We start from the raw sequence: 25,847 nt of genomic DNA on the forward strand, positions 1-25,847 counted from the left end.
AGAAACTTGGCAGTTTCATAGCATCTGTGGAGAGAAAAAAGCAGTGTTGCCACTTTGAGTCCGGCATGACTCTGAAGTCCTAGAAAAAGGTGCATATTGGACTCTGTTTCCCTGTCCACAAATACTATTGGACCTCAGAATCATAGAATCTCTATAGGCATTTGACCTATCAGGTCTACACCAACCGTCTGGGAAGCATCCCACCCATGCCTACCCTCCCCCTGAATTTCCCATGGCTAACTCACCTAGCGTACACATCCTTGGACACTATGGGCAATTTAGCATGGCCAATCCAACTAACGTGGACGTCTTTAGATTGTGGGAAGAAACCAAAGGCCCAGGGGAAACCCAGGGAGAAAATATGCAAACTACAGACAAACAGGTGCCCAAGTCTGGAACTGAACCCACACCTCAGGAAGCGGAGATTCACACAGATGATCCCTGGAATGGTAGGTTTAACGTATGATGAACGGCTAAGGATCCTGGGATTGTACTCATTAAAGTTTAGAAGGTTGAGGGGAGATCTAATAGAAACTTACAAGATAATGTATGGATTAGAAGGGGTGGGCGCTAGGAAGTTGTTTCTGTTAGGCGGGGAGACTAGGATCCATGGGCACAGCCTTAAAATTAGAGGGGGTAAATTTAAAACTGAAATGAGACGATATTTCTTCAGCCAGAGAGTGGTGGGCTTGTGGAATTCATTGCCACGGAGTGCAGTGGAGGCTGGGACATTGGATGCCTTCAAGGCAGAGATCGATAATTTCTTGATCTCAGAAGGAATCAAGGGCTATGGGGAGAGTGCAGGAAAGTGGAGTCGAAATGCCCATCAGCCATGATTTAAATGGCGGAGTGGACTCGATGGGCCAAATGGCCTTACTTCCACTCCTATATCTTATGGTCTTATGAACCTGGGTCCCTGGCAATTACAAGGCAGCAGTGCTAACATATATGTAAACTCTAGAGTATTGACAAAGCAATGCTGTTGGAATATCCCTATAATACATGAAATACAGTTAAACATAATGGGACATGCTAGAGGTTTAGTTGGAACCAAAGAAACATCGTAGACTACTTGGGTCAAAAGACCTGTAAATACACTGTAAATTCTTTGTAAGCCTATGAATGTTGAGTTGGAAAGAGGCAAACAAACAGGACAATGGGGCTACAGCAGAAAGCACACTTACTGATCAGGCACATGTGAATGCATCTACTGGTACCACTTATAATGTAAAAATGATCCCCTGATAATCCTCTATTCCCTCATGCACCAGCCACCCCCCTTTTAATCATTCTGAATCCTGAGGGGCGGCCGAAGTAGATGTGTTCCAGTTTTCCTCCTGTCGCCTTACACTGTGCTGCCTGCATGAAAGAATTGTTGATGAAACAAAGTTTATCCAGAGTTAGTCATGTCAGGTATTTCGATGACACCTTGTCAGCAGAACAGAATTTTAATACATTTATCAAAATGGCTATAAATATTGGTAAGAGGTAGTTATTAATATGAAACTGTTCTGAATAAATTCTGCAGAGATTTTTCACCATTAAGAACATATTTGGTTCTTTTCCAAGTTTTTAAAAAAAAACGAGGGGATGTCATAGGCCAGACATCTAGGAATCTCATTAGCAGGTCGAATTATCCAGAGATCTTTCGCATTTTTCCTGAGTTATATGATTTAATTGCATATTTGAATGCCCTTTTTAAAAGTTGACTACCAGTCAGTTGCCACCATGATTAGCAAGAACTGTTTTTAATTCATCTCTTAGGTCCTCACTGTAAAATTACCTTGAGATTCAGCGAGAATATTGAAATCGATCATTAATTATGAATTAAATTCCACCTAGGGTCTGCTTCAGAAAGCCAACCATTTTTCTCCGTAAATGGCAATTAATCAAAGCTTAAAATATTGAAATCATCTGATGTCTATTTTTGCCATTAGTCCTTATATCTTTCTTTTCATCCTTTATGGGATATGAGAGTCACTGGCTTAGCCAGCATTTATTGTCCACTCCTAAGTGCCCTGGAAAGGGTAGTGATGAGCTGCCTTTCTGAACCATTGCATTCTAAAGGGTGTAGTTCCAAGGTCCAAGGTGTTGACTCAGTGACGTCCAACTTAGGATGACGTACAGTTTCAAACTTGGAGATGGTGTTTCCATGTATCTGTTGGTGTTGTCCCTCTAGGTGGGGAGAGCATGTATACTCCAAACAGGCTGTCACCTAAGGCTAGAATCAAACCCGGGTCCTAGGTATTGTGAGGCTGCAGTGCTCACCACTGAACTGTCCCAAAGTAAAATCTTGTTACTTTGAACCCAAGAAGAGTTGCTGGAATAAGATAACATAGTGTGGAGCTGGAGAAAACAGCTGGCCAGGCAGCCTCGCAGGAGCAGGAAAGCTGACATTTCAGGTCAGGAGATAACAAAGTGTGGAGCTGGATGAACACGGCCGGCCAAGCAGCATCTTGGGGCTACAAAAGCTGAAGGGTCTAGGCCCGAAACGTCAGCTTTTGTGCTCCCAAGATGCTGCTTGGCCTGCTGTGTTCATCCAGTCCCACACTTTGTTATCTCGGATTCTCCAGCATCTGCATTTCCTATTATCTCTGTTTCAGGCCAGGAACCTTCTTCAGAAAAAAAGTCAGCTTTCCTACTCTTCTGATGCTGCCTGGCCTGCTGTGTTCCTCCAGCTCTACACTGTGTTATCCCAGACTCCTGCACTGGCAGTTCTTACTATCTCTGAAGAGTTGCGGAAATATTTCTAAAACTGGATTTCAAAGGAATTTGGGTAAGCCTTGCAGTCCAAAGAAAATCTGAGCACAGATTTCAATTGGTGAGTCAGTGAAATTTAATAGGGTGAACATGATGGACCAAATTGTAATTGGCAGAAAAAGAGACCGAATGAGCCTTCTTGATGCCTCGTCAGTCTCTCCTGTTGGCAGTGGATGGGATTGAACTCAATTTTATCATGATTCTTACAGTTACTGGCCCTGACAACCTTCACTGCCTTCAGTAAACACTCGATGGGTGGCAGCTGGAATGAGGCTCGAGAGCCGATGAAACCTTAGCCAACAAAATTCAATGCCTTCAGGGCACAAGGTGAAATATTGGAAGCTCGTCGAAAGAAGATGTTACTGTCAAAAGAGTGCTGAAACTAATCCTTAAAACCAACTCTGTTTTCAGACTCAACAAGAATAAAGCACTGAACTTCCTATCTTGCATTGAACCTTATTAAAAATAAATAGTTTCCATTCTGACTATTCTTAGCAGAATTTATACTCAATAGCACTGTGGTATGCAGCGGTAATTTTCTGTACAACTAGAAGTAGTAGCAGTTATTCACAATGATAATTACTGTGTTCTTTTACATTCTTCACAGGAAAGCATGTCTGACCATTTTGCAGAATACCTCTATTCTGTGTGCAAGCATGTCTTCCTGTAGCCAGTTATTTTAACACAGCGTCCTGCTCGTATGCCTATGCATCTGTCCTCAGCATGTTGCATTACTCCAGCAATTCACAGCGCAAACTGAAAGAACAACATCTCCTCTTCAGACTCGGCACTTTACAACTTTCTGTACTTCATATTGAGTTCAACACCTCCAGATTGTGAACTCACTGTCATTTCTTCCCTTTCATTTTGCTTCACTTGTTACATTCTCTGTTACCATGTTGTCTCCCCACCTCCAACCACTCCAGTGGGACTAGATGTTCTTACCATTCTGGCAGTTAGAAACACTGCCATTTGCTCATTCATTTCACTTAATCTGCTCTATCCACACCCTTTCTCCCTTAGCACTCCACCTCCCCTCCTCTATAGCATAAATGCTGCCCCCTTCACACTTCATATCAACTCCGATGAAGAGTCATCTAGTCTCGAAATGTTAGCTTGCTCTTTCTCCATTGATGCTGCCTGATCCGCTGTGATTTCCCGAATTTTTTTTGTTTTCAGGACAGATTCCAGCATCTGCAATAATTTGCTCCTTCACAGGAAATGGTTGATCCTGAAAGAATCCATATGGCTCTAGCAAAAAACAGCCCTTACAGGTCCCTGCTGAAAAAGTAGGTGATGAAAGGAAAATGAGAAGATGGCAACCCAATGTGAAATAATTCTTAAAGGCACTCACGATATCTGTATTCCTTTAACTTTGCACATAGTTTTGAATTGATGGTCATGCCCCTATCCAATATCTTAGAATTCCCAACTTAAACATCTCCTCTCTCCTTTGTTAAAATACTCCTCAAAGATTTCCCCATTGACTGAGTTTTTGGACAGCTTCACAAACACTTTTTTATTGTTGCTTATGTGTTTTTTTTTCCCACACAACTCTCCCATGAAGCATCCCAAGACATTTTTGGGCATTTCGCAAATACAAGTTGCCTCAACATCAGGAGTCCAGTTCCTTGGCTTACCAGATAGCCAAAACATCTGCTCAGTCCTAAGAAACACAATGAATGCGCCCTGGCACTCCCTTCGTGTTTCACAGTCTTGGGAAACAAAGCGGCAACAATATCATAATGAAGTTGTTATCTTGAAATTAACAAGAAAATCATATCTTCCAAGCATTAAGTTCTCCCCCTCCACCAGCACCAGGGCGAAAGCCACATGAGGTGCGAGTAACATCTCTACACCATACACAGATAGTTGCACTTTTCTTGTCAACTCAAATTTATGTACAGCACAAAAACTAAAAGAGAATGATCAAAGTTGAATAGACTTTAAAAAGATCTGGGAATAAAATTCTTCACTGATTTCTTGTCGCCATGTCAGTGTGAATATTTCAGTTACATTTCCCCAGCCATTCGTCCTTAATGGAAATGAAGCGCTACCTCTCAATGATGTAATTTTTAACTTCCATTTCCTTGCGACACTTGCTGCTTTTATCTTTCCACTTTTGCCATTAGTTCTGCTATTGTTAGAACACTTTCAAAATAATGCAAATCATCAGAGAACATCACAATTTGCAAGTGGAACTTTGCAATTAGTGTCACAGTGTCTAAGGTCACAATTATTACCAGGGTAAAATTTCATGATTTTGATTCCAACATTCATTAAGTGCAGCACAATTGGTTATGTTATAATTTTGAACTACTGACATGGTGCACACTTAATAAGTTCGGATCAGCAATGGGATATGACACAGCTCAAGCTTGTATCTTTTCTTTGAAATGTTTTTTTTCTCACAGAAAAATAGCAGCATATAATATGGCTTAGAAAATGACAGACAATAAAAGGCAAAATCTTTCGAATCAGTGGATAATTCGCCCTTAACAGGCTTCAACATTCACCTTCAAATGCATTTGTACTCAGACCGCTGACAATTCATGTCAGCTCACCAGTTCACAACACATTGAAAGTCCTCCGAAACACAACCCCTGGACTGTTTTACCGTAAATGTGCTCACATAATTTTATCAACTGTACCAAACTTCCAAATGTTTTTGCAATAGCCTACCTTAAATACTGACTACATTGAATATTCATCTTGTAAATTGCTAGTTGTAACAATTGACAACTTCAATACCAAGAACAGATCCTTCAGATTATGTCATCAAACTGTACTGATTCAAGAAGTAAGTTCACCATCCGCAATGTCAGCTAGAAATGAACTATAATGGTAGTGATGCATATATGCTGAGAATAAATTTTTGAAAAATCCTTGAAATACAAATAAATTGATATTGTCTGCCATGTGGTCTGATGCATCTTAACACATGATCATAACACCACTGTTTAGAATTGGACAGAACTACTAACACCTATTCTGTATGTTCACCAACAGTGACCAAATAAAAAGACTGTCACTTACAACTGAGTTTCACAACACAACTAACTGCAGTAATAATCTGTTTGAAATTATCACCAAGATGCCATCTTTCACCAAACATGATAAAAGGACCAAGAAAACCACTTCCTACCTTCACAATGAGTTGTGTCACCCTGGATGGGAGCAAAACCATTCTTGCACATGCATATTGCTCGCGTGTTCAGATTCCAGCATTCAGAGTTTTCACCACAGTGATGTCCATCTGCACAGAAATCATGGCCTGTAACACAAGGGTGTGGTTATATCAGTTTGTAGCTATTCCTAACTTAAAATGCATGTGGTTACTAAATAGATTAACAGTGAGTTCTGTGATGTCTGAACTTTTAAATTCTTCAACTTATTAATTCAGAGTTTAGCAGTAAATGGAATTACAGAATTTAATAGAGAGGTCAGCTCATTCTATTTGCGCCACTCCCAATGTTGTAGTTATAATTCGATGCTTCAAATTTTTAGCCGGTCGGTATTATAAGTCAAAATTACTTGCAAACTTCTGCAGGCTGTGACTGTGGTACACAAATGGTATTGACATCCAGTTACATTGCAGCTACATCCATTCTCACAGAAGAATTTTTCTTCTGCTGTTTAACATATTAAAATATCTGTGCCCTGAAAAAAAATTAGGCGATGGCAAACAAATTGAACAGTAACTTTGCATCAGTCCTTACTGTAAAAGGGACAAATAATATCTCAGAAGTCACTGTAAATCAGAAAATGGAAGGAAAGGAGCAACTTAGGGAAATGATAATAACCTGGAATTTTGTACTGAGCAAATTGTTGGTGCTATTCATGACAACGGTCACAATGGGCTTAGTTATAAGTCCTGAAAGAAGTGGGTGAAGTGATATTTGGTGTGTTGGTTTTAATGTTTCAGATCCCCTTGATTCAGGACAAGTTCCATTATATTAGAAAACAATATAATTTAGTATCTCTTCATTGAAAAAGAGAGGGAGGCATAAAGCAGGAAACCAAAGTCCAGATAGCTTAACATCAGACATAGTTGCAATGTTGAAGCAATTATTAAAGCCACTGCAGCAGGACGCGTAGAAAATAACCAACATATTCAGGCAGTCAATGTGGTTTTATGAGTGGGAGCACAGAGAACATAGAACATAGAAAAGTACAGCACAGTATAGGCCCTTCGGCCAACGATGTTGTGCCATGGATTAATCCTAATCCAAAAATAAAATAACCTAACCTATATTCCCCTCAATTCACTGCTGTCCTTGTGCATGTCCAGCAGTCGCTTAAATGTGACGAATGACTCCGCTTCCACGACTACCACTGGCAAACTATTCCATGCGCTCACAACTCTCTGGGTGAAGAACCTCCCTCTGACGTCTCCTCTATACCTTCCTCCTAACTCCTTAAAACTATGACCCCTCGTGGCAGTCAATCCTGCCCTGGGGAAAAGTCTCTGGCTATCGACTCTATCCATGCCTCTCATTACCTTGTACACCTCGATCAGGTCACCTCTCTTCCTACTTCTCTCCAGAGAGAAAAGTCCGAGCTCAGTCAACCTCTCCTCATAAGATAAGCCCTCCAGTCCAGGCAGCATCCTGGTAAACCTCCTTTGCACCCTGTCCAAAGCCTCCACATCTTTCCTCTCATAGGGCGACCAGAACTGGACACAATATTCCAAGAGTGGTCTCACCAGGGTTTTGTAGAGCTGCAGCATAACCTCGCGGCTCTTAAACTCGATCCCCCTGTTAATGAAAGCCAAAACACCATATGCTTTCTTAACAACCTTATCCACCTGGGTGGCAACTTTGAGGGAGCTATGCACTTGAACACCAAGATCCCGCTGTTCCTCCACACCGCCCAGAATCCTGCCTTTAATCCTATATTCAGCAATTAGGTTCAACCTTCCAAAATGCATCACTTCGCATTTATCCAGGTTGAACTCCATCTGCCATTTCTCAGCCCAGCTCTGCATTCTGTCAATGTCTCGCTGAAGCCTGCAATAGCCCTCGATACTATCAAAGGCACCTCCAACCTTTGTGTCATCAGCAAACATACTAACCCACGCCTCAACCTCCTCATCCAAGTCATTTATAAAAGCTACAAACAGCAGAGGCCCAAGAACAGAGCCCTGTGGGACACCACTCAGCACTGACCTCCAGGCAGAATACTTACCATCTACAACCACTCTCTGTCTCCTGTCAGCCAACCAGTTCTGAATCCATGTTGAACCAATTTATTAGAATTCTTTGTGGAAATAATATAGGACCAAAAGATGATGGGCCAGAGGTAGGCCATGTGTCTGCTTCAACATTCACTGAGACCATGGCTCACCATGTAATCCTCAATTTCATTTCCTGTCTTTTCCCCATAACCCTTCATTCCCTTACTGATTAAAAGGTGTATTGATCTTAGCCTTGGATATACTTAAGAAGCCAACATTGACAGCTTTTGAGATAAAAATTTCCATGGCTTATTCTCTTCTGAGAGATGAAATGCCTCCTCATCCCTGTCTTAAATGGGCGACCCCCAATTTCAAGATAGTAAGAACTGCAGATGCTGGAGTCAGAGGCAAAAACAGTATGAACCTGGAGGATCACAGCAGGCTAGGCAGCATTAGAGGAGTAGGAAAGGTGACTTTTCAGGTCGGCACACTTCTTCAGAAATAGGTGGGGAGGGGGAAATGGAGCTCAGGAATAAATAGAGAGTAGGGGTGGGGCTGTGGAAGGTAAGTGGGATGATGATAGATGAATGGTAAGGAGTGGTGGGGTTGGTCAGTGGGATGGGTGGGGCAGATAGGTGGGAGACAAGATGGACAGGTTCTATCAGGTCAAGAAGGGGGTGGTGAGAGGGAGGGTTGGTAATGGGATGAGTCCCGGATGTGGGGAGATTTTGAAACTGATGAAATCCATGTTAAGGCCATCGGGCTGTAGACTCCTGAGGCGGAATATGAGGTGCCGTTCCTCCAGTTTCCAGGTGGTGTTTTTGTGACACTGGAGGAGGCCCAGAATGGACATGTCATCCAGGGAGTGGGAGGGCTCGTGAATGGAAGGTGTTGTTGTTTGTCGCAAAAAGAGTGCAGATGCTCTACAAAGCAGCCTCTGAGCCTCCACTTGGCCTCACCAATGTAGAAGACGTCCCGTCAGGATCAGTGGGCGCAATAGACCACATTGACAAATGTGCAGGTGAATCCCTGTCTAATGTGGAAGGTTTGTTTTATGCCTTGAATGGAAGTGTGAGGGGAGGAGTAGCACTTCCTGTGGTTGCAGGAAAAGGTGCCAGGTGTGGTGGGGTTAGTAGGGAGTGTGTAGTAGACGAGGGAGTCATGTAGAGAGTGGTCCCTACGAAAGGCAGATAGGGGTGGGGAGGGAAATATATCTTTGGTTGTGGGGTTACAGTGTAGATGGTGGAAGTGGTGGAGAATGATACATTGGATGCAGAGGTTGGTGTGGTGGGGTGATATGTGAGGACCAGAGGGATTCTCTCTTTATTTTTGTTGGGGGGAGGGGATGTGAGGGCAGATGCAGTTGAGGGCATTTTCAATCACTGGAGAGGAGAAGTTGCAGTCCTTGAAATAGGAGGACTTCAGGAATGTCCGGGAGTGGAATGCTCCATTTTAGGGGCAGACACCGTGGAGGCAGAGGGATTGGGAAGAGGGGATTGCATTCTTGCAGGAAGGTGGGTGAGAGGAGGTGTAGCCCAGGTATCTGTGGGAGTCTGTAGATGTCAATTTTGAAGTGGTCACTGGAGATGGAGACAGAGAGATCCAGGAAGAGGTGGGAGGGAGGTATCAGAGATGGACCAGGTTAACTTGAGGTTGGGGTGAAAACTGTTAGTAAAGTTGATGACCTGTTCAAGCTCCTCGTGGGAGCACGAGGCAGCACCAATACAGCCATCAATGTAGCGAAGGAAGAGGTGGGGGATAGTGCCAGTGTAGCAATGGAGTCCCACTCCCTGGGCGACATTTACATTCTGGGCAATAGGACTTTCACATCCCTAACCCAAGTCATGAATAAATATTGTCAATAAGTGAGGCTCTGCCCCTGATCTCTGTGGCTCTCCACCAGTTACACGAGAGATAAAAGGGAACCTATGAACATACTGTACTTAGATTTTCAGAAGGAATTTGATGAAGTGTGACATTGAAGGTTATTGAGGAAACGAAAAGCTTATACAATAGAGGCTAACATATTGACATGGATACAAGGCTGTTTGGCAAACAACAAACAGAGGGTACAGACACATGGGTATTTTCTGGTTGACAAGGTATGATGAGTGACGTTCCACAACAAGTCAGTCTGGAGCCGCACATTTTCCAATTTAATAAATGATTTGGATAAGAGGAGCAAAACTATTAATGTCAACTTTGCCGATGCCACAAAGATAAATTGTGATGAGGATGGAAGGAGGCTACAAACAGATATAGAGAAGTGGGAAAGTGGGAAATTGTCCATTTGGCAGAAAGAAGAAAAAGCAGCATGTTATCACAATGTTGGAGATTACAGAACTCCAAGATGCAGAGAGATCCAGGTGCCTAGTGAATGAATCACAGCTAGTTAGGAAAACAAATAGAATGTTCTCACTTATGGTGAAGGCAATGGAATACAAAAGTAGTGAAGTCAGACCTCAGTTACATAGGGAACTGGTAAGACATCATTTGGAGTACTATGCTCAGTATTATTGAAGGAATGGATTTCAGAGAGATCTATTAGACCAATATCGGGAATGAGAAGATTGAGGAAAAAAGGAAAGGTTGGACAGGTTTGAATCTTCTGGGATCCAGAGGTGTAAAAGGAAACTTGCTTAAAACCTCTGAGGTGCTTCACAGGGTGGAAGTGGAGAGGACATTTTCTCTCATTAATTAATCTAGTACCATTGTTAAAAATTAAGAACTCGTGCACTTAAAACAGCGATGAGGAGTTGTCTTTTTTCTCGCAGATGTTCGTGAGTTTTTGCAACTCACTTCCTTCAAAAGAGATAGAAATAGTGACCTTGAATATTGCTAATGCAGACAGGAATATGGTCACTGGACTCAAAATGTTAATTCTGCCTTCTCTCCAAACATGCTGCCAGGCCTACTGATTTCTCCAGCAATTTCTGTTTTAGTTTCAGACGTCCAGCATCTGTAATGCTTTGTTTTACTTTCTGTAGATAGTTTTTTTGATAAGTAAAGGGGTGAAAGGATATCAGGATAGGTGGGCATCTGAGGCAATCAGATCAGACATGAACACATTGAATGGTGAAGTAGACTTGATGAACTGAATGGCCACTTCCTGTATTCCTAAGTTTAAATAAAAATAAGGAATTATTTGTAATGCCATGAGTGAGGTGGCTTTGATAACTCAGCACAGAAAATTTGCAATTGAGTCACAGTTTCCTCGGTGAAAGTAAACAGATATATTAAGGACAGACCTTTGGCATTCCTGTTATTGCATACGCTTTGTATACAGCATTGGAAAAGAAAAATATATTGAGCTATAGTGACTGAGAACATAGAGAAATTTGCATGTTGCATGAGTATGCAAATTAATGCCAGTTATGTTACTAAATTACATTTAAATGTCCACATTTGCTTTGGAAGTAGTTGAATTGGTGAAACGTTATTTTTTTTTAAAAATGTTCTTATGAATTAACCTTCTTCCTGCTAATTATTTTTATACAATCAGCTAGAGACTTAGTTTGTTACATTTCTGCAGAAACACAATCTCTGGAGATATTAAACACTATATTTTCATTTCTGGCTATTGTCCAGGAAATTAATTATTCCCAATGGTATCAGTCTGTGGGAAGTGTGAATATTAAGGGCAGAGGGCTCTGACTGATCATAAGGAACAAATGTCTCTAACTGTCAGGCTAAATGCTTTGTGCTATTTATGGGTGTTAAGGCAATGGTAAATTCTCAAGAATTCTGTAAGATTTTCAGTGAGAAAGAACTGAATGACCTGAAATTGGCTATATGCATCTTTGAAAATGTCAGGATAAGTGGGTGAGGCCGATGACGGGCAGGAGGTTTCGAGGGGGTGTGAGAAAACATTTTTTTCCCAGACAGTGGTAGGAATCTGGAACTCACTGCCTGTAAGTATGGCAGAGGCAGAAATCTTCATAACGTTGAAGAAGTATCTCAATGTGCAATTGCGATACAAGGCGATGTGTCCAGTGCTGAAAAAAATTAGGTGGTTGTTTTTGACTGGCCCAAGGGCCATTTTCTGTTCTGTCGAACTCTATGGCTCTGCAGCTATTCACTTAGGAAGTACATGCTTTGGCTTTGTGAAGAGAGGGACAGTTGATTAAAACAAGGACCTTATGTCAGAAGTTTATAAATCATTGGCAGCCAGGGCATTGTTTCGAATTCTGGCAAATTCATACTAGGAAGGCAGCTTTGGAGAGGGTGAAGAAAGATATACTTAATATGAAAAACGGATGAGGGCAATAATGTGGAGAGGCCCAAGAAACTTTAGAGGAGAAAAAGTTGAGGAAATATTGTTATAAAGCAGAGATCGAGCACCCCTGCTCCCTCAACAATGAGAAATAAAACTGAAACACCCAAAGAACCACCTTGCCCTATAGTCTGTAAAAGAGTGTGAAAAGTGGCGTAATCTTTCTTTCAGCAAATTCTAGTGGTTAAATAAAACAAATCCCTGACTCTCACATTGCAATCAACAAGTAACAATTTATTTATCTAACTCTAAGAGAGAACAAATTAAGTAAACTTTTAACAAACCGAACAACGGCTTCTAACCTTCTAACGACTAACTATTTCTGAATAAAGCAAAATCCTGATGGTATGCTGTCCCAACAAATTCAAATCCCACATATACATTTTAAAAAATAGAATTTAGTCTCTCGAAATTAGAGAAATTAGGTGAAATGTCTTCCAAAATGTTCTGTGCCTTCTCTGTCAATTCTTCTGTCAGGGATATTCACTAGTTGTGCTGTTGTTCCCTTTACTTATAGACGGTGCTTTCTCTAAGAATTAGAATGTGAATAAAAATGTGACAGCCAGTGATTCTGTCTTATGAGCTGAGGACTGTTAACTCTGGCAGAGGGCGGTTAGCTCTCCTGTCTTTGCCCAACTGTTCCCTTCTTTTTTACCCTTGATGACATATCAATTTCTTACAATAGGATTAGCCTTATGTTGTCAAAGCCATCAGATTTAAATTTAAGAGGTAGAAAGATCTGCTGATGCTGGAATCAGAGATAACACAGTTTTGAGCTAGAGGAAAACAGCAGGCCAGGCAGCATCAGAGGAGCAGGAAAGTTGATGGTTCAGGTCCGGACCCTTCTTCATAAATTGGTGAAGGGGATGGAAGCTCTGAAATAAATCGAGAGGAAGGGTGGGGCTGGGGAAGGTCAGTGGGATGCTGATAGATGAGTGCAATTAGGCAATGGTGGGGTTTGGTCAGTGAGGTGGGAGGACCGGATAGATGGGAGAGCAGATGGGCAGGTTGCATCATGGCAAAGAGGTGGGGATGAGATGGAGGGTTGGTCATGGGATGAGGCCGGAGGCTGGGGAGAGTTTGAAACTCGTGAAGTCCACATTGGGTTGTAGGCTCCTGAGGTAGAATATGAGGTGTTACTCCTCCAGTTTGCGGGTAGCGTCATTGTGGCAATGGAGGACGCCCAGGTTGGACATATCTCCCAGGGAGTGGGAGGGGGTGTTGACATGGATTGCGACGGAAGATGTTGCTGTTTGTTGCAAACTGAGCGCAGGTGCTCTGCAAAGTGGTCTCTGAGCCTCCACTTGGTCTCATCAGTGTAGAGGAGGCCACATCAGGAGCAGCAAATGCAATAGATGGCATTGATGATGTGTAGGTGAGCCTCTGTCTGATATGAAAGGTTTTTTTGGTTCTTTGGATGAAGGTGAGTGAGGGAGGTATAGGGGCAGGTGGAACTCTTCCTGCAGTTGCAGGAGAAGGTACTGGGGGCGGTGGGGTTAGTGGGGAGTGTGGAGTGGGCAAGAGAGTCACGGAGAGAATGGTCCCTATGGAAGGCAGGTAGGGGAGGGGTGGGAAGATTTTTCTTTGATTATGCATTGTCGGGTTGCAGGTGGCCGAGATCGCAGGGAGTGATACATTGAATCCAGAGGTTAGTGGGGTGAATTTAATTGGTCTTTGGTAGCTGAGTGCCTGATTCAAATTGGCTAAATTTCAAAACCTTGTTGTCTTAGTAACTGCTGCTTGGCCTTCTAACTGTATGGAATGTTGATAGAAATGTTAAAATTTGGCTGCTCTGAGTGAACTTGCAACTCTTCAAGCTGCTCCTTTCAGACATCAATTTTACATTTCTCAGCATAGAAAAAAAAATCCTAATCTTTTAAAGGGACCATGCAATGCTTTCTCCCCCAGCATTTTCCAAACACCAAATTCTAACTTACCGCCTCCCAATCCACAGGCACTCTACTTAACTTTGCAACAATATTTAATTGAGGCTTTCAAAGTTTTGACTGAATATGAAAAAAAAATGCACAGGCTATAGAATTGGGTGCTTGTTTTCAGTAAATGTTAAAAGATCTAGAGGGAAAATGAGGAGGTTAAAATTTTTCCACAGTGTGTTGTGACAATCTGAAGCATGAGTTTACATGCATGCATGCTGACAACACCCTGCTGCCAGTCACAATCATCTCCCTCAACTCCCTCACTGTTGCTGGAAATCAAAAACTGCTTATCCAATATTGAATGCATTGGATGTACAGAAATTCAAGCAAATTAAATTTTGGGAATGTCATTTATGGTCTGTGCTCTAAACTCCATTTCTGAACTACTGACTCCATTCTGCTCCCTGGCAACAGGCTGATATGAAGCCAGTCTATTCACAATCTTGGTGTTTACAGTTGATCCTAAGATGAGCTCCCGATCACATTATAATATATTCCCACCTCATATCATTGTTGGACTTCAAACTTGTCTCAAATTATCTGTTACTAAATCTCTCACTTTAGCCTTTCTTGCTTCTAGACTCTGCAATTCCAACGGAGTCCAGATCAGTCTCCCATGTTCCACTCTGTTCAAACTTGAAGTCATCCAAAATTTTGCAGCCTTCAAGTCAACTTGTAGCCCAGTTCCTGTCGCACTCCTGTATTCACTAGATTGAGTCCCAATTAATCAAGATTTTGGCTTTAACATTCTCATCCCTTTTCTTAAATCTCCCCATGGCCTTATCCATCTTTGTTTGTGGAATCACCTTAAGCTCCACAACCCTTGGAGATATCTGTATTCCCCTAATTCCGGTCTCTTAAATATCCTTGGCATTAATCATTCCAATATTGGTGGTCATGCCTTCAGCTGCCTAGGCTCCAAACTTGGGAAGACACTCCCTACACTTCTTTGCCTTGCTACCATATTTTTATCCCTCCACAGGTTCCTTAAACCCTACTCTTTAATCAAGTTTTTGGATAGCTGACCTAAAATGTGATATGTAATACCTAAAGTGATTCATTAATGTACTGAGCTTTACTAGTCTTGTGACATGCCTTGAATGGGGAGGTGATGGTACGGTGGCATTATTGTTGGAAGATTAATCTGGAGACCCAAGTAATGTTCTGGGGACCTGGGCTCGTATCCTGCCAAGGCAGATGGTGGAATTTGAATTCAATAAAAAATCTGGAATTAAGAGTCTACTGATCACCAAGAATCCATTGTCAATTGTCGGGAAAACCCATCTGATTCACTAATATCCTTTTGGGAAAGAAACTCCCATCTTTACCTGGTCTGGCCTACAAGTGAGTCCAGACCCACAGCAACGTGGATGACTCTTAATTGTCCATTGGACAATTAAGGCAGGGACAATAAACGGTGGCCTAGTCAGCACCCATGAATGAATAAAAGAAATGTTGTATCACATGAAAAGTGTTGTGTAAATGTCAGCTGTGATGATTAAATCTATTGCCTGAAAGGATAGTGGGACTATGTTCAATCACACTCTTCAAAAGGGAATTGGGAATGTTTATGCAAAGGTGGCATTTGAATATACTTCAAAAGAAGAATCTGAAAGACTTTGGAGAAAGCCATTGTTGTCGGCAATCATTCACTAAAGAATATGATTGTCCACCCCGTAATTTCCATGTCGCTGGTCATGGGTTCTGTTGGTCCTTATGTGGCTGAGGAGACTGATCCTACAGCTACATCTCCTAACACATATTTTGCAGGTGTTTCTGGGAGGTGGAAGTCTTTGTCCTTGAGATTAGATTAGGATAGATTCCCTACAGTGTGGAAACAGGCACTTCGGCCCAACAAGTCCACGCCGCCCCTTGGAGAATCCCACCCAGACCCATACCCCTATAAACCACACACCCCTGAACACTACGGGCAATTTAGCATGGCCAATCCACCTAGCCTGCATATCTTTGGACTGTGGGAGGAAACCGGAGCACCCGGAGGAAACCCACGCAGATGCGGGGAGAAAGTGCAAACTCCGCACAGACAGTTACCCAAGGCTGGAATCGAACACGGGTCCCTGGCGCTGTGAGGCTGCAGTGTTGACCACTGAGCCACCGTGCCGCCCCAATTGCTGGTATTCCTCTCTCCAGTTCCACTCCCTTACTTCCTCTTGCATACAGGTGGCTCTCAAAGAATAGTATCCTTTCATGAAGAAGGTTCCTCCAAGTTGGTTTCTTCTGAATGAGGGTCTCCCAAAGGCAGTAGGAATAATTGGATAAGCCTTTCAAAGGCACAGCTGTGGTGGGTCACATGGTCCCTCTCTAAGAACTTATTAATACAATAGGAACAGGAGTGGACCATTCAGCCCCTCAAAACTCCCTGTCAATCTACTCGATCATGATTGATCTGCCCAAGGCCTCAACTCCTCTTTTATGATACTTCCTTGTAACCCTCAGCTCTTCAATATATCAAAAATCTACCTACCTCCTCTTTAAATATGTTCAATGATTTAATCTCGACAACTTTTTGGGCTATAGAATTACAGATATTCACTACCCTGTGGGAGAGGCATTTCTTCACATCTCAGTTTTAAATGAGTATCTCTTATATCTCTGTAACTGTATCCTGTGGTTTGAGTTTTACCCACTGCTGGAAACATTTCCTCAACATCTATTCTCGAATTAAAACACAAAATCTTTCCTTTTGTAAAGAGACTATGCTCATTCAAGAGATGTAAGGACATTGGCTCAACCCGTATTTAATGCTCAGAAGGCAGTTACATGTCAACCCTGTGCCTGTGGGGTCTATAGTCACATATCGACCAGACAGGGTAAGAATGGCAGATTTCCTTCTCTCAAGAAGACAAAATGTTCTTGCCAGTAACAAACAACATTTAGCAGTGACACCACAGCCTCCCTTAGACCAGTTTCTTACTGATACAAATTTCACCACCTGCCACAGCAGGATTTGAACTCATACCCATAGCAATATGCAGACACTACTACTTCCCCTGCTTTTTCCTCTCCTTATTCATTCATGGGATGTAGGCATTGCTGGTTAGGTAACATTTATTGCTCATCCCTAATTGCCCAGAGGTCAGTTAATAGTCAACTACCTTGCCATGAGTCAGGGGTCACATGTAGGCCAGTCCAGGTAAGGATGGCAGTTTCCTTCACTAACAGACATTAGTGATAGCGAGTTTTGAGAAGATTTGTAGCTCAGGTTGAGGTTCCGGATGTGAGTCTGCTCGCTGAGCTGGAAGGTTAGTTTTCAGACATTTCGTCACCATTCTCGGTAACATCATCAGTGAGCATCCGACGAAACGCTGGTGTTATGTCCTGCTTTCTATTTATCTGGTTAGGTTTCCTTGGGTTGATGATGTCATTTCCTGCATTGATGATGTCAATTCCTGTTCTTTTTCTCAGGGGATGGTAGATTGGCTCCAAATCAATGTGTTTGTTGATGGAGTTCCGGTTGGAATGCCATGCTTCTAGGAATTCTCGTGCGTGTCTCTGCTTGGCTTGTCCTAGGATGGATGTGTTGTCCCAATCAAAGTGGTGTCCTTCCTCATCTGTATGTAAGGATATGAGTGATAGTGGGTCATGTCGTTTTGTGGCTAGTTGATGTTCATGTATCCTGGTGGCTACCTTTCTGCCTGTTTGTCCAATGTAGTGTTTGTCACAGTTCTTGCAAGGTATTTTGTAGATGACGTTTGTTTTATTTGTTGTCTGTATAGGGTCTTTTAAATTCATTAGCTGCTGTTTTAGTGTGTTGGTGGGTTTGTGGGCTACCCTGATGCCAAGAGGTCTGAGTAGTCTGGCAGTCATTTCGGAAATGTCTTTGATGTAGGGGAGCGCGGTTATGGTTTCTGAGCCTGTTTTGTCTGTTTGTTTGGGTTTATTGCTGAGGAATCGGCGGACTGTGTTCATAGGGTACCCATTCTTTTTGAATACGCTGTATAGGTGATTTTCCTCTGCTCTGCGTAGTTCCTCTGTGCTGCAGTGTGTGGTGGCTCGTTGGAAAGCCACCACACACTGCAGCACAGAGGAACTATGCAGAGCAGAGGAAAATCACCCATACAGCGTATTCAAAAAGAATGGGTACCCTATGAACACAGTCCGCCGATTTCTCAGCAACAAACCCAAACAACCAGATAAAACGGGCCCAGAAACCACAACCACTCTCCCCTACATCAAAGACATTTCCGAAATGACTGCCAGGCTACTCGGACCCCTTGGCATCAGGGTAGCCCACAAACCCACCAACACACTAAAACAGCAGCTAATGAACTTAAAAGACCGTATACAGACAACAAGCAAAACGAACGTCATTTACAAAATACCTTGCAAGAACTGTGACAAACACTACATTGGACAAACTGGCAGAAAGGTAGCCACCAGGATACATGAACATCAACTAGCCACAAAACGACATGACCCACTATCACTCGTATCCTTACATACAGAGGAGGAAGGACACCACTTTGATTGGGACAACACATCCATCCTAGGACAAGCCAAGCAGAGACACGCACGAGAATTCCTAGAAGCATGGCATTCCAACCGGAATTCCATCAACAAACACATTGATTTGGAGCCAATCTACCATCCATTGAGAAAAAGAACAGGAAATGACATCCCCAATGCAGGAAATGACATCACCAACCCAAGGAAACCTAACCAGATAAATAGAAAGTGGGACATAACACCAGCGCTTCGTCAGAGGCTCACTGATGATGTTACCTAGAATGGTGATGAAACATCTGGGAACAAACCTTACAGCTCAGTGAACTAGCTTACATCTCGAACACAATACAGACCCACTCTCTTGTGGACCGAGAGGAGGAGAGTGCTGTCTTGGGGGTGAAAGGAGGACGTCAGGTTGGCTGTGCACCCTTGCGACCAGTGGATCTTAATGCTGGCTTCGGCCTAACGCTGGTTCAGGGGAGCAGCCAACCTGCAACAATGGCTGCGGCAAGTGCTCGTGCCCCAGGTCAGGGGGTCCGGAACACCATCCGTGTTTCCGTGAAGAAGGTGGATGAAGGTGCACCTGTGGACCGCACCTTCTTCGTGAAGAGGGTCCTGTTGGACTGTTGTGGGTTCGCTGCTGCGGACATTTACTGCCTGCAGGATTTCCCCGGAGGGGGTTTTTACGATGTGACCTTCAGGAGTGCCAAGCTTTGCGAACGCTTCCTGGAGGTTTTCAAGGAGAAAGGAGGTGAGGGCCCCCTCTCTGTACTGACCGCTGTCCCACTGTTTGTGATGCCAGCGCAGAGGAGCCGTATGGTGACTGTACACATGTGCAACCCGCATGTGCCAGCAGTTGATGTCCTGACCTTCCTCGGAAGGTATGTGAAGGTGGAAGGGGACCTAACTGACATCGGGGACCCCTTTGGCATCTGGACGAGTAAGAGGCAGGTCAAGGTGACGCTGAGGATGGGCGCAGACGGGAACATTGTACACCCACCGTCCAGCTTCGCGATCGGCGGGAGCAGGGGCTACCTGACCTATGCAGGGCAACCTAAAGTCTGCCATGCCTGTGGTAGGTCAGGTTACATGGCGGCCGACTGCAAAGCCACCATCTGCAGGAACTGCAGGGAGGAGGGACACCTTGCAAAGGATTGCCCACAAGAGAAAAGCTGCAACCTTTGTGGGGAAGCGGGCCACTTCTATAGGGCATGCCCGCGGCGGGGTACCACCTACGCCCAGGTCACCGGCAGGGGAAATGCGGGGCCAGCCCCCCAGGAGGAGAGGAAGGCACCAGGGCCCAGCAAGGACCCCACTAATGTGCAGGAGGGCCAGGCCGTGCAGGAGGGCCCAGCCCTGCAGGATGGGCCCGAGGCCAGCAAAGCACCCCTGCAGGCTCCGATCCCCCCCCGACAACCCGGAGCCAATGGAGGCGGCGACAGGCGACCCAGGGGAGTGGACAACAGTCCCGAAAGCGAGGAGGAAGGTGCGTCGACGGGCCCAGGAACCGCAACCATCGGGCGGGAAGAGGCAGCTACAGGGGGGCTACAAGAGCTCCTCTGACGAGGAGGATTCAGAGAGGGCCCACCCGAAGCAGAAGTTAAAGATCTCGAGGGGGAAGGAAAGCAGCACCCCGCTTCCAGGTGAAGGGAGGCGTCCTGAGGCTCACTCCGACACCCAGTCAAGTGCCACTGGAGCACCGGAGGGCCCCCCCGGAACTTCCAGGCGGGAAGGAGGAAACAACGCGTCCCCAGCCTGACCCGGAGCTGGACCCTCCTGCCTCCGCACCCCTGACGGGGGGATGCCACCTGGAAGGCAGCACGGACGGTTTCCTGAGCCCGGAGAGCGTCCAGCAGTTAGCCCGGGCAATGGGCATGAAGGGACAGATGGAGGGGCTGGACCTTGGACTTGGGAGGGTACTGCGGTCACTGCCCACAATGGGGGTACGGATTGCGAGCATTAATGTGCGCAGCGTCAAGTCAACCGCGAGATGTGTGTCCACGTTGGCCTACCTGACCACCGTCAAGGCGGACCTCCTGTTTCAGCAGGAGTGCGGGATACCGCACCTCGGCAGGTACGGGAAATGGTCCGGCGCCTGGACTTGTGGGCCTTCGATCTGGTCGGGGGGCAACGACTGTCGCTCCTCGGGCCTGGCTATTCTGCTGCGGGGGCGCGACTTCACCATCTCTCAAGTTCAGGAGGTGGTGGGGGGGCGCCTCCTAGTGGCTGACGTCACTTACAGGAATGCTCCCCTGAGGCTGATCAACGTGTACGCCCCAGCGGTACGGAGTGAGCGGTTGGCCGTCCTGCAGCGGCTTCCACCCCTGATGGCTACGTCCAGGCCGGTCATCCTAGGCGGAGACTTCAACTGCATCATCGATGCAGATGGAAGATCTGGCGTGGGGACAGCGGGTGGGGGGAGTCAACTGGACGTCCAGATTCCTGATGGGCACGGTGAAGGACGCCAAGCTGCTCGACGTCTTCAGCACCCCTGCAGACGGAGCGCAGCAGAGGTACACCTGGTCGCGGCCAGACGGGTCTATCCACTCAAGGATAGACTTCCTGTTTGTGTCACGGATGTTCTCGGTGAGGTCCACCGGCGTCGAGCCGGTGTTCTTCTCTGACCACTGCCTCCTGCTGGCCGACTGTAACTTACAGGACGACCGGCCGGCCGGCAAGGGGACGTGGAAGCTCAACACGGCTCTGTTGACCCCAGAGAACGTCGAGGAGCTTAAGAGGGAGTACGCCGGTTGGAGAACCGTGAAACCCCTCTTTGAGTCTCCAGGCGACTGGTGGGAGACGGTGAAGGAGAACATCAAGAGGTTCTTTGTCCTCAAGGGTGTTCGGAAGGCGAGAGAGAGGCGGGGAAAGCTGTTGCGACTCCAGAAAAGGGTGCAGAACCTGCTCCTTCTGCAGTTGATGGGGGTCGATGTCACGGAGGACCTCCGCGAGGTGAGGGGCCAACAAGATAATCTTCCGGTCCAGGGTCCGCTCCATGGAGCAGGACGAGACGTGCTCGCGTTTCTTCTTTCAGAAGGTGCACAAAGAGAGCTCTGTGCTGAGCCGGCTGAAGGAGGACGACGGCTCGGTGACGTCGTCGCGGCCCGACATTTTGAGGATCAGCAGATCATTCTATGCCGGACTGTACGACACGAAGCCCACGGACAGCACGGCCTCCGAGTCGTTCCTGTCGTCTATCACGGAGGTCTTAGACGACGGCACGAGGGAGTGGCTGGACCGGCCGATATCCCTGGACGAGCTGGCCAGAGCCCTCAAGTCCTTGCAGAGGAATAGGACTCCCGGAAGCGACGGCTTACCGGTCGAGCTGTATTCCGCTCTGTGGGGCCTGGTCGGCCAGGACCTGCTGGAGGTGTACGATAGTGTGCTTCGGGCAGGGGAAATGTGCAAGTCCATGAGGAAGGGCATCATCACCCTCATTTAAAAGAGGAAGGGGGAGAGGGAAGAAATTAAGAATTGGCGTCCCATTTCACTATTGAACGTGGACTACAAAATCCTGGCCAAGGTCATTGCCAACCGGGTCAGGTCTGTCCTGGAGTCGGTGATTCACCCTGACCAAACCTGTGCTGTGCCGGGCAGGAAGATCGCTGAGAGCCTCGCGCTCATCAGGGATACGATCGCCTACGTACAGGACAGGCGGGTGGACACCTGCCTCGTCAGCCTGGACCAGAGAAGGCCTTCGACAGGGTCTCTCATGCTTACATGAGGGACGTCCTCTCCAAATTGGGGTTCGGGGAGGGCATCCGCAATTGGATCCGGCTGCTCTACGCCAACATCATTAGCGCAGTCTCGATCAACGGGTGGGAATCAGACAGTTTTCCTGTTAGATCTGGAGTCAGGTAGGGCTGCCCACTCTCTCCTGCCTTGTTCGTGTGCCAATAGGGGTAAGAGCGAGGTCATGTTCTTCGGGAACTGGGATGACCGCTCCTTCATCCCCTTCACCGTGAGGACAGACTACCTGAAGGTGCTGGGTGTTTGGTTTGGTGGAGCTGGGGCATGCACTAAGACTTGGGAGGAGCGTATTGCCAAATTTAAGCAGAAGCTGGGCAGGTGGACGCTCCGGTCCCTCTCCATCGCGGGTAAGAACCTGGTTGTCAGGTGCGAGGGGCTTTCGGTACTGTTGTATGTGGCGCAGGCCTGGCCTATTCCCCGGATCTGCGCCGCTGCGGTCACCCGGGCCATCTTCCACTTCATTTGGGGGTCGAGGATGGACCGGGTCCGCAGAGACACCATGTACAAAGACCTGGGAAATGGGGGAAAGGGCGTACCGAACGCCACCCTCGCCCTGACGGCTACCCTTGTGTGCGGCTGCATCAAGCTGTGCGTAGATCCTCAGTACGCAAACACCAAGTGTCACTACTTACTGAGGTTCTCCCTGTCCCTGGTGTTGCGAAGGATGGGCCTGGCCTCGTTGCCGCGGAACGCTCCGAGTAGTTGGACCGTCCCGTACCACCTGTCCTTCGTGGAGAAATTTTTGAAAGGAAACACCTTTGACCACAAGGCCGTCAGGCAGTGGTCAGCACGTAGTATCCTCGAGACGCTTCGGGAAAAGGAGAGGGTGGATCCCGTCGTGTGGTTCCCCACGCAGACTGCCAAAGTCGTTTGGCAGAATGCCTCATCGCCAGAACTTTCAAACAAGCACAAGGACATTGCTTGGCCAGCGGTGAGAGGGGCTCTGCAGTGAGATCCTTTATGCATGCCCGGAATCTCTGCACCACCGCACGCTGCCCTCGAGGTGGCTGCCGGGGGGACGAGACTGTCGATCACCTCCTTCTGGGGTGTGCCTATGCGCAGGAGGTCTAGAGGGAGATGCAGTGGTATTTGTCGAGGTTCGTCCCGAGCAGCTCCGTGACGCGGGACTCCGTGCTCTACGGGCTGTTTCCGGGGACGCACACAGACACCAACATCAACTGCGCCTGGAGGACCATCAATGCAGTGAAAGACGCTCTTTGGTTTGCCCGCAACTTGCTGGTCTGCCAGCTGAAAGAACTGACCCCGACCGAGTGTTGCAGACTGGCGCACTTCAAGGTCCAGGACTGCGTGCTGAGGGACGCGCTAAAGCTTGGGGCAGCCGCCGCCAAGGCGCGGTGGGGAAAGACCACCGTATGAGCCCCCTCGTCCAGAGAAGGGAAACGAACCCTATCTGGTAACTGGGCCCAGCTGGCGCCTTCCCCAACTGGTCAGGGGGCCAACTGGGACTGTGCGGGGTGACGACTGCCGGGGTATTTTCTTTGCTTTGTTTTTTTTTCTCTGTTTTGTTTTTTTTTCCTTTAGTTGGTGTATGTACCCCCCGGGTAACCCGGAGCGGCTTGCATGACTGGGTAGGTGTATAAATGTTTTATTTTTTGTACATTCTATGAATAAAGTATATTTTTTCAAATAAAAAAAAAGGTGATGAAACATCTGAAAGCTAACCTTTGAGCTCAGCGAGCAAACTCACATCCAGACATTAGTGATCTAAGATAATAAAATGTGAGGCTGGATGAACACAGCAGGCCAAGCAGCATCTCAGGAGCACAAAAGCTGACGTTTCGGGCCTCGACCCTTCATCAGAGAGGGGGATGGGGAGAGGGAACTGGAATAAATAGGGAGAGAGGGGGAGGCGGACCGAAGATGGAGAGTAAAGAAGATAGGTGGAGAGAGTGTAGGTGGGGAGGTAGGGAGGGGATAGGTCAGTCCAGGGAAGACGGACAGGTCAAGGAGGTGGGATGAGGTTAGTAGGTAGCTGGGGGTGCGGCTTGGGGTGGGAGGAAGGGATGGGTGAGAGGAAGAACCGGTTAGGGAGGCAGAGACAGGTTGGACTGGTTTTGGGATGCAGTGGGTGGGGGTGAAGAGCTGGGCTGGTTGTGTGGTGCAGTGGGGGGAGGGGACGAACTGGGCTGGTTTAGGGATGCAGTAGGAGAAGGGGAGATTTTGAAACTGGTGAAGTCCACATTGATACCATATGGCTGCAGGGTTCCCAGGCGGAATATGAGTTGCTGTTCCTGCAACCTTCGGGTGGCATCATTGTGGCAGTGCAGGAGGCCCATGATGGACATGTCATCTAGAGAATGGGAGGGGGAGTGGAAATGGTTTGCAACTGGGAGGTGCAGTTGTTTGTTGCAAACTGAGCGGAGGTGTTCTGCAAAGCGGTCCCCAAGCCTCCGCTTGGTTTCCCCAATGTAGAGGAAGCCGCACCGGGTACAGTGGATGCAGTATACCACATTGGCAGATGTGCAGGTGAACCTCTGCTTAATGTGGAATGTCATCTTGGGGCCTGGGATAGGGGTGAGGGAGGAGGTGTGGGGACAAGTGTAGCATTTCCTGCGGTTGCAGAGGAAGGTGCCGGGTGTGGTGGGGTTGGAGGGCAGTGTGGAGCGAACAAGGGAGTCACGGAGAGAGTGGTCTCTCCGGAAAGCTGACAGGGGAGCGGATGGAAAAATGTCTTGGGTGGTGGGGTCGGATTGTAAATGGCGGAAGTGTCGGAGGATAATGCGTTGTATCCGGAGGTTGGTAGGGTGGTGTGTGAGAACGAGGGGGATCCTCTTGGGGTGGTTGTGGCGGGGGCGGGGTGTGAGGGATGTGTTGCGGGAAATACGGGAGACGCGGTCAAGGGCGTTCTCGATCACTGTGGGGGGAAAGTTGCGGTCCTTGAAGAACTTGGACATCTGGGATGTGCGGGAGTGGAATGTCTTATTGTGGGAGCAGATGCGGCGGAGGCGGAGGAATTGGAAATAGGGGATGGAATTTTTGCAGGAGGGTGGGTGGGAGGAGGTGTATTCCAGGTAGCTGTGGGAGTCGGTGGGCTTGAAATGGACATCAGTTACAAGCTGGTTGCCTGAGATGGAGACTGAGAGGTCCAGGAAGGTGAGGTCTAGATGGGTTTTTCCTGACAATTGACAATGAATTCATTGTCATGAGGTACCTGTTGAATTCAAATTCCACCATCTACCATAGTAGATGAACCTGGGTCCCCAGAACATTATCTGGGTCTCTGAATTAACAGTCCAATGATAATACCATTGGGCCATCATCTCCTCTAAAGGACTGTGACAGCCTTTGACCCAGATGTTGTAACAGTGTGGAACATTTGTAATTACTTTACAAAGCCTGGGTAACCTGTATTTGCTTCCTACAAAGAATGTGTGAAAAGAGTTTTTTTTTAAGAGCTTGTATTAAATGCTAAAGAGATTAATTTATTATTGTTGGATCATAAGGTATGTTGGTCTAGGTAACC

At 46.5% G+C, this 25,847-nt stretch overlaps 1 protein-coding gene across 6 annotated transcripts in view; it reads right to left on the reverse strand.

Annotated features, from left to right (window-relative positions):
* Nucleotides 1–25,847, reverse strand: part of LOC125459556 (protein kinase C-binding protein NELL1-like) — an 858,388-nt gene that overhangs the window by 559,017 nt on the left and 273,524 nt on the right. For 5 of the 6 annotated variants that reach the window (XM_059652179.1, XM_059652181.1, XM_059652177.1 and 2 more), the window contains one exon: nucleotides 5,906–6,034. In XM_059652179.1, the coding sequence (XP_059508162.1) occupies nucleotides 5,906–6,034 (129 nt within the window). The remainder of the gene's footprint in view (nucleotides 1–5,905; nucleotides 6,035–25,847) is intronic. The other variant, XM_059652176.1, reaches the window with a different exon arrangement.

Source organism: Stegostoma tigrinum, chromosome 17, assembly GCF_030684315.1.
Source record: "Stegostoma tigrinum isolate sSteTig4 chromosome 17, sSteTig4.hap1, whole genome shotgun sequence".
Lineage (NCBI taxonomy): Eukaryota > Metazoa > Chordata > Chondrichthyes > Orectolobiformes > Stegostomatidae > Stegostoma > Stegostoma tigrinum.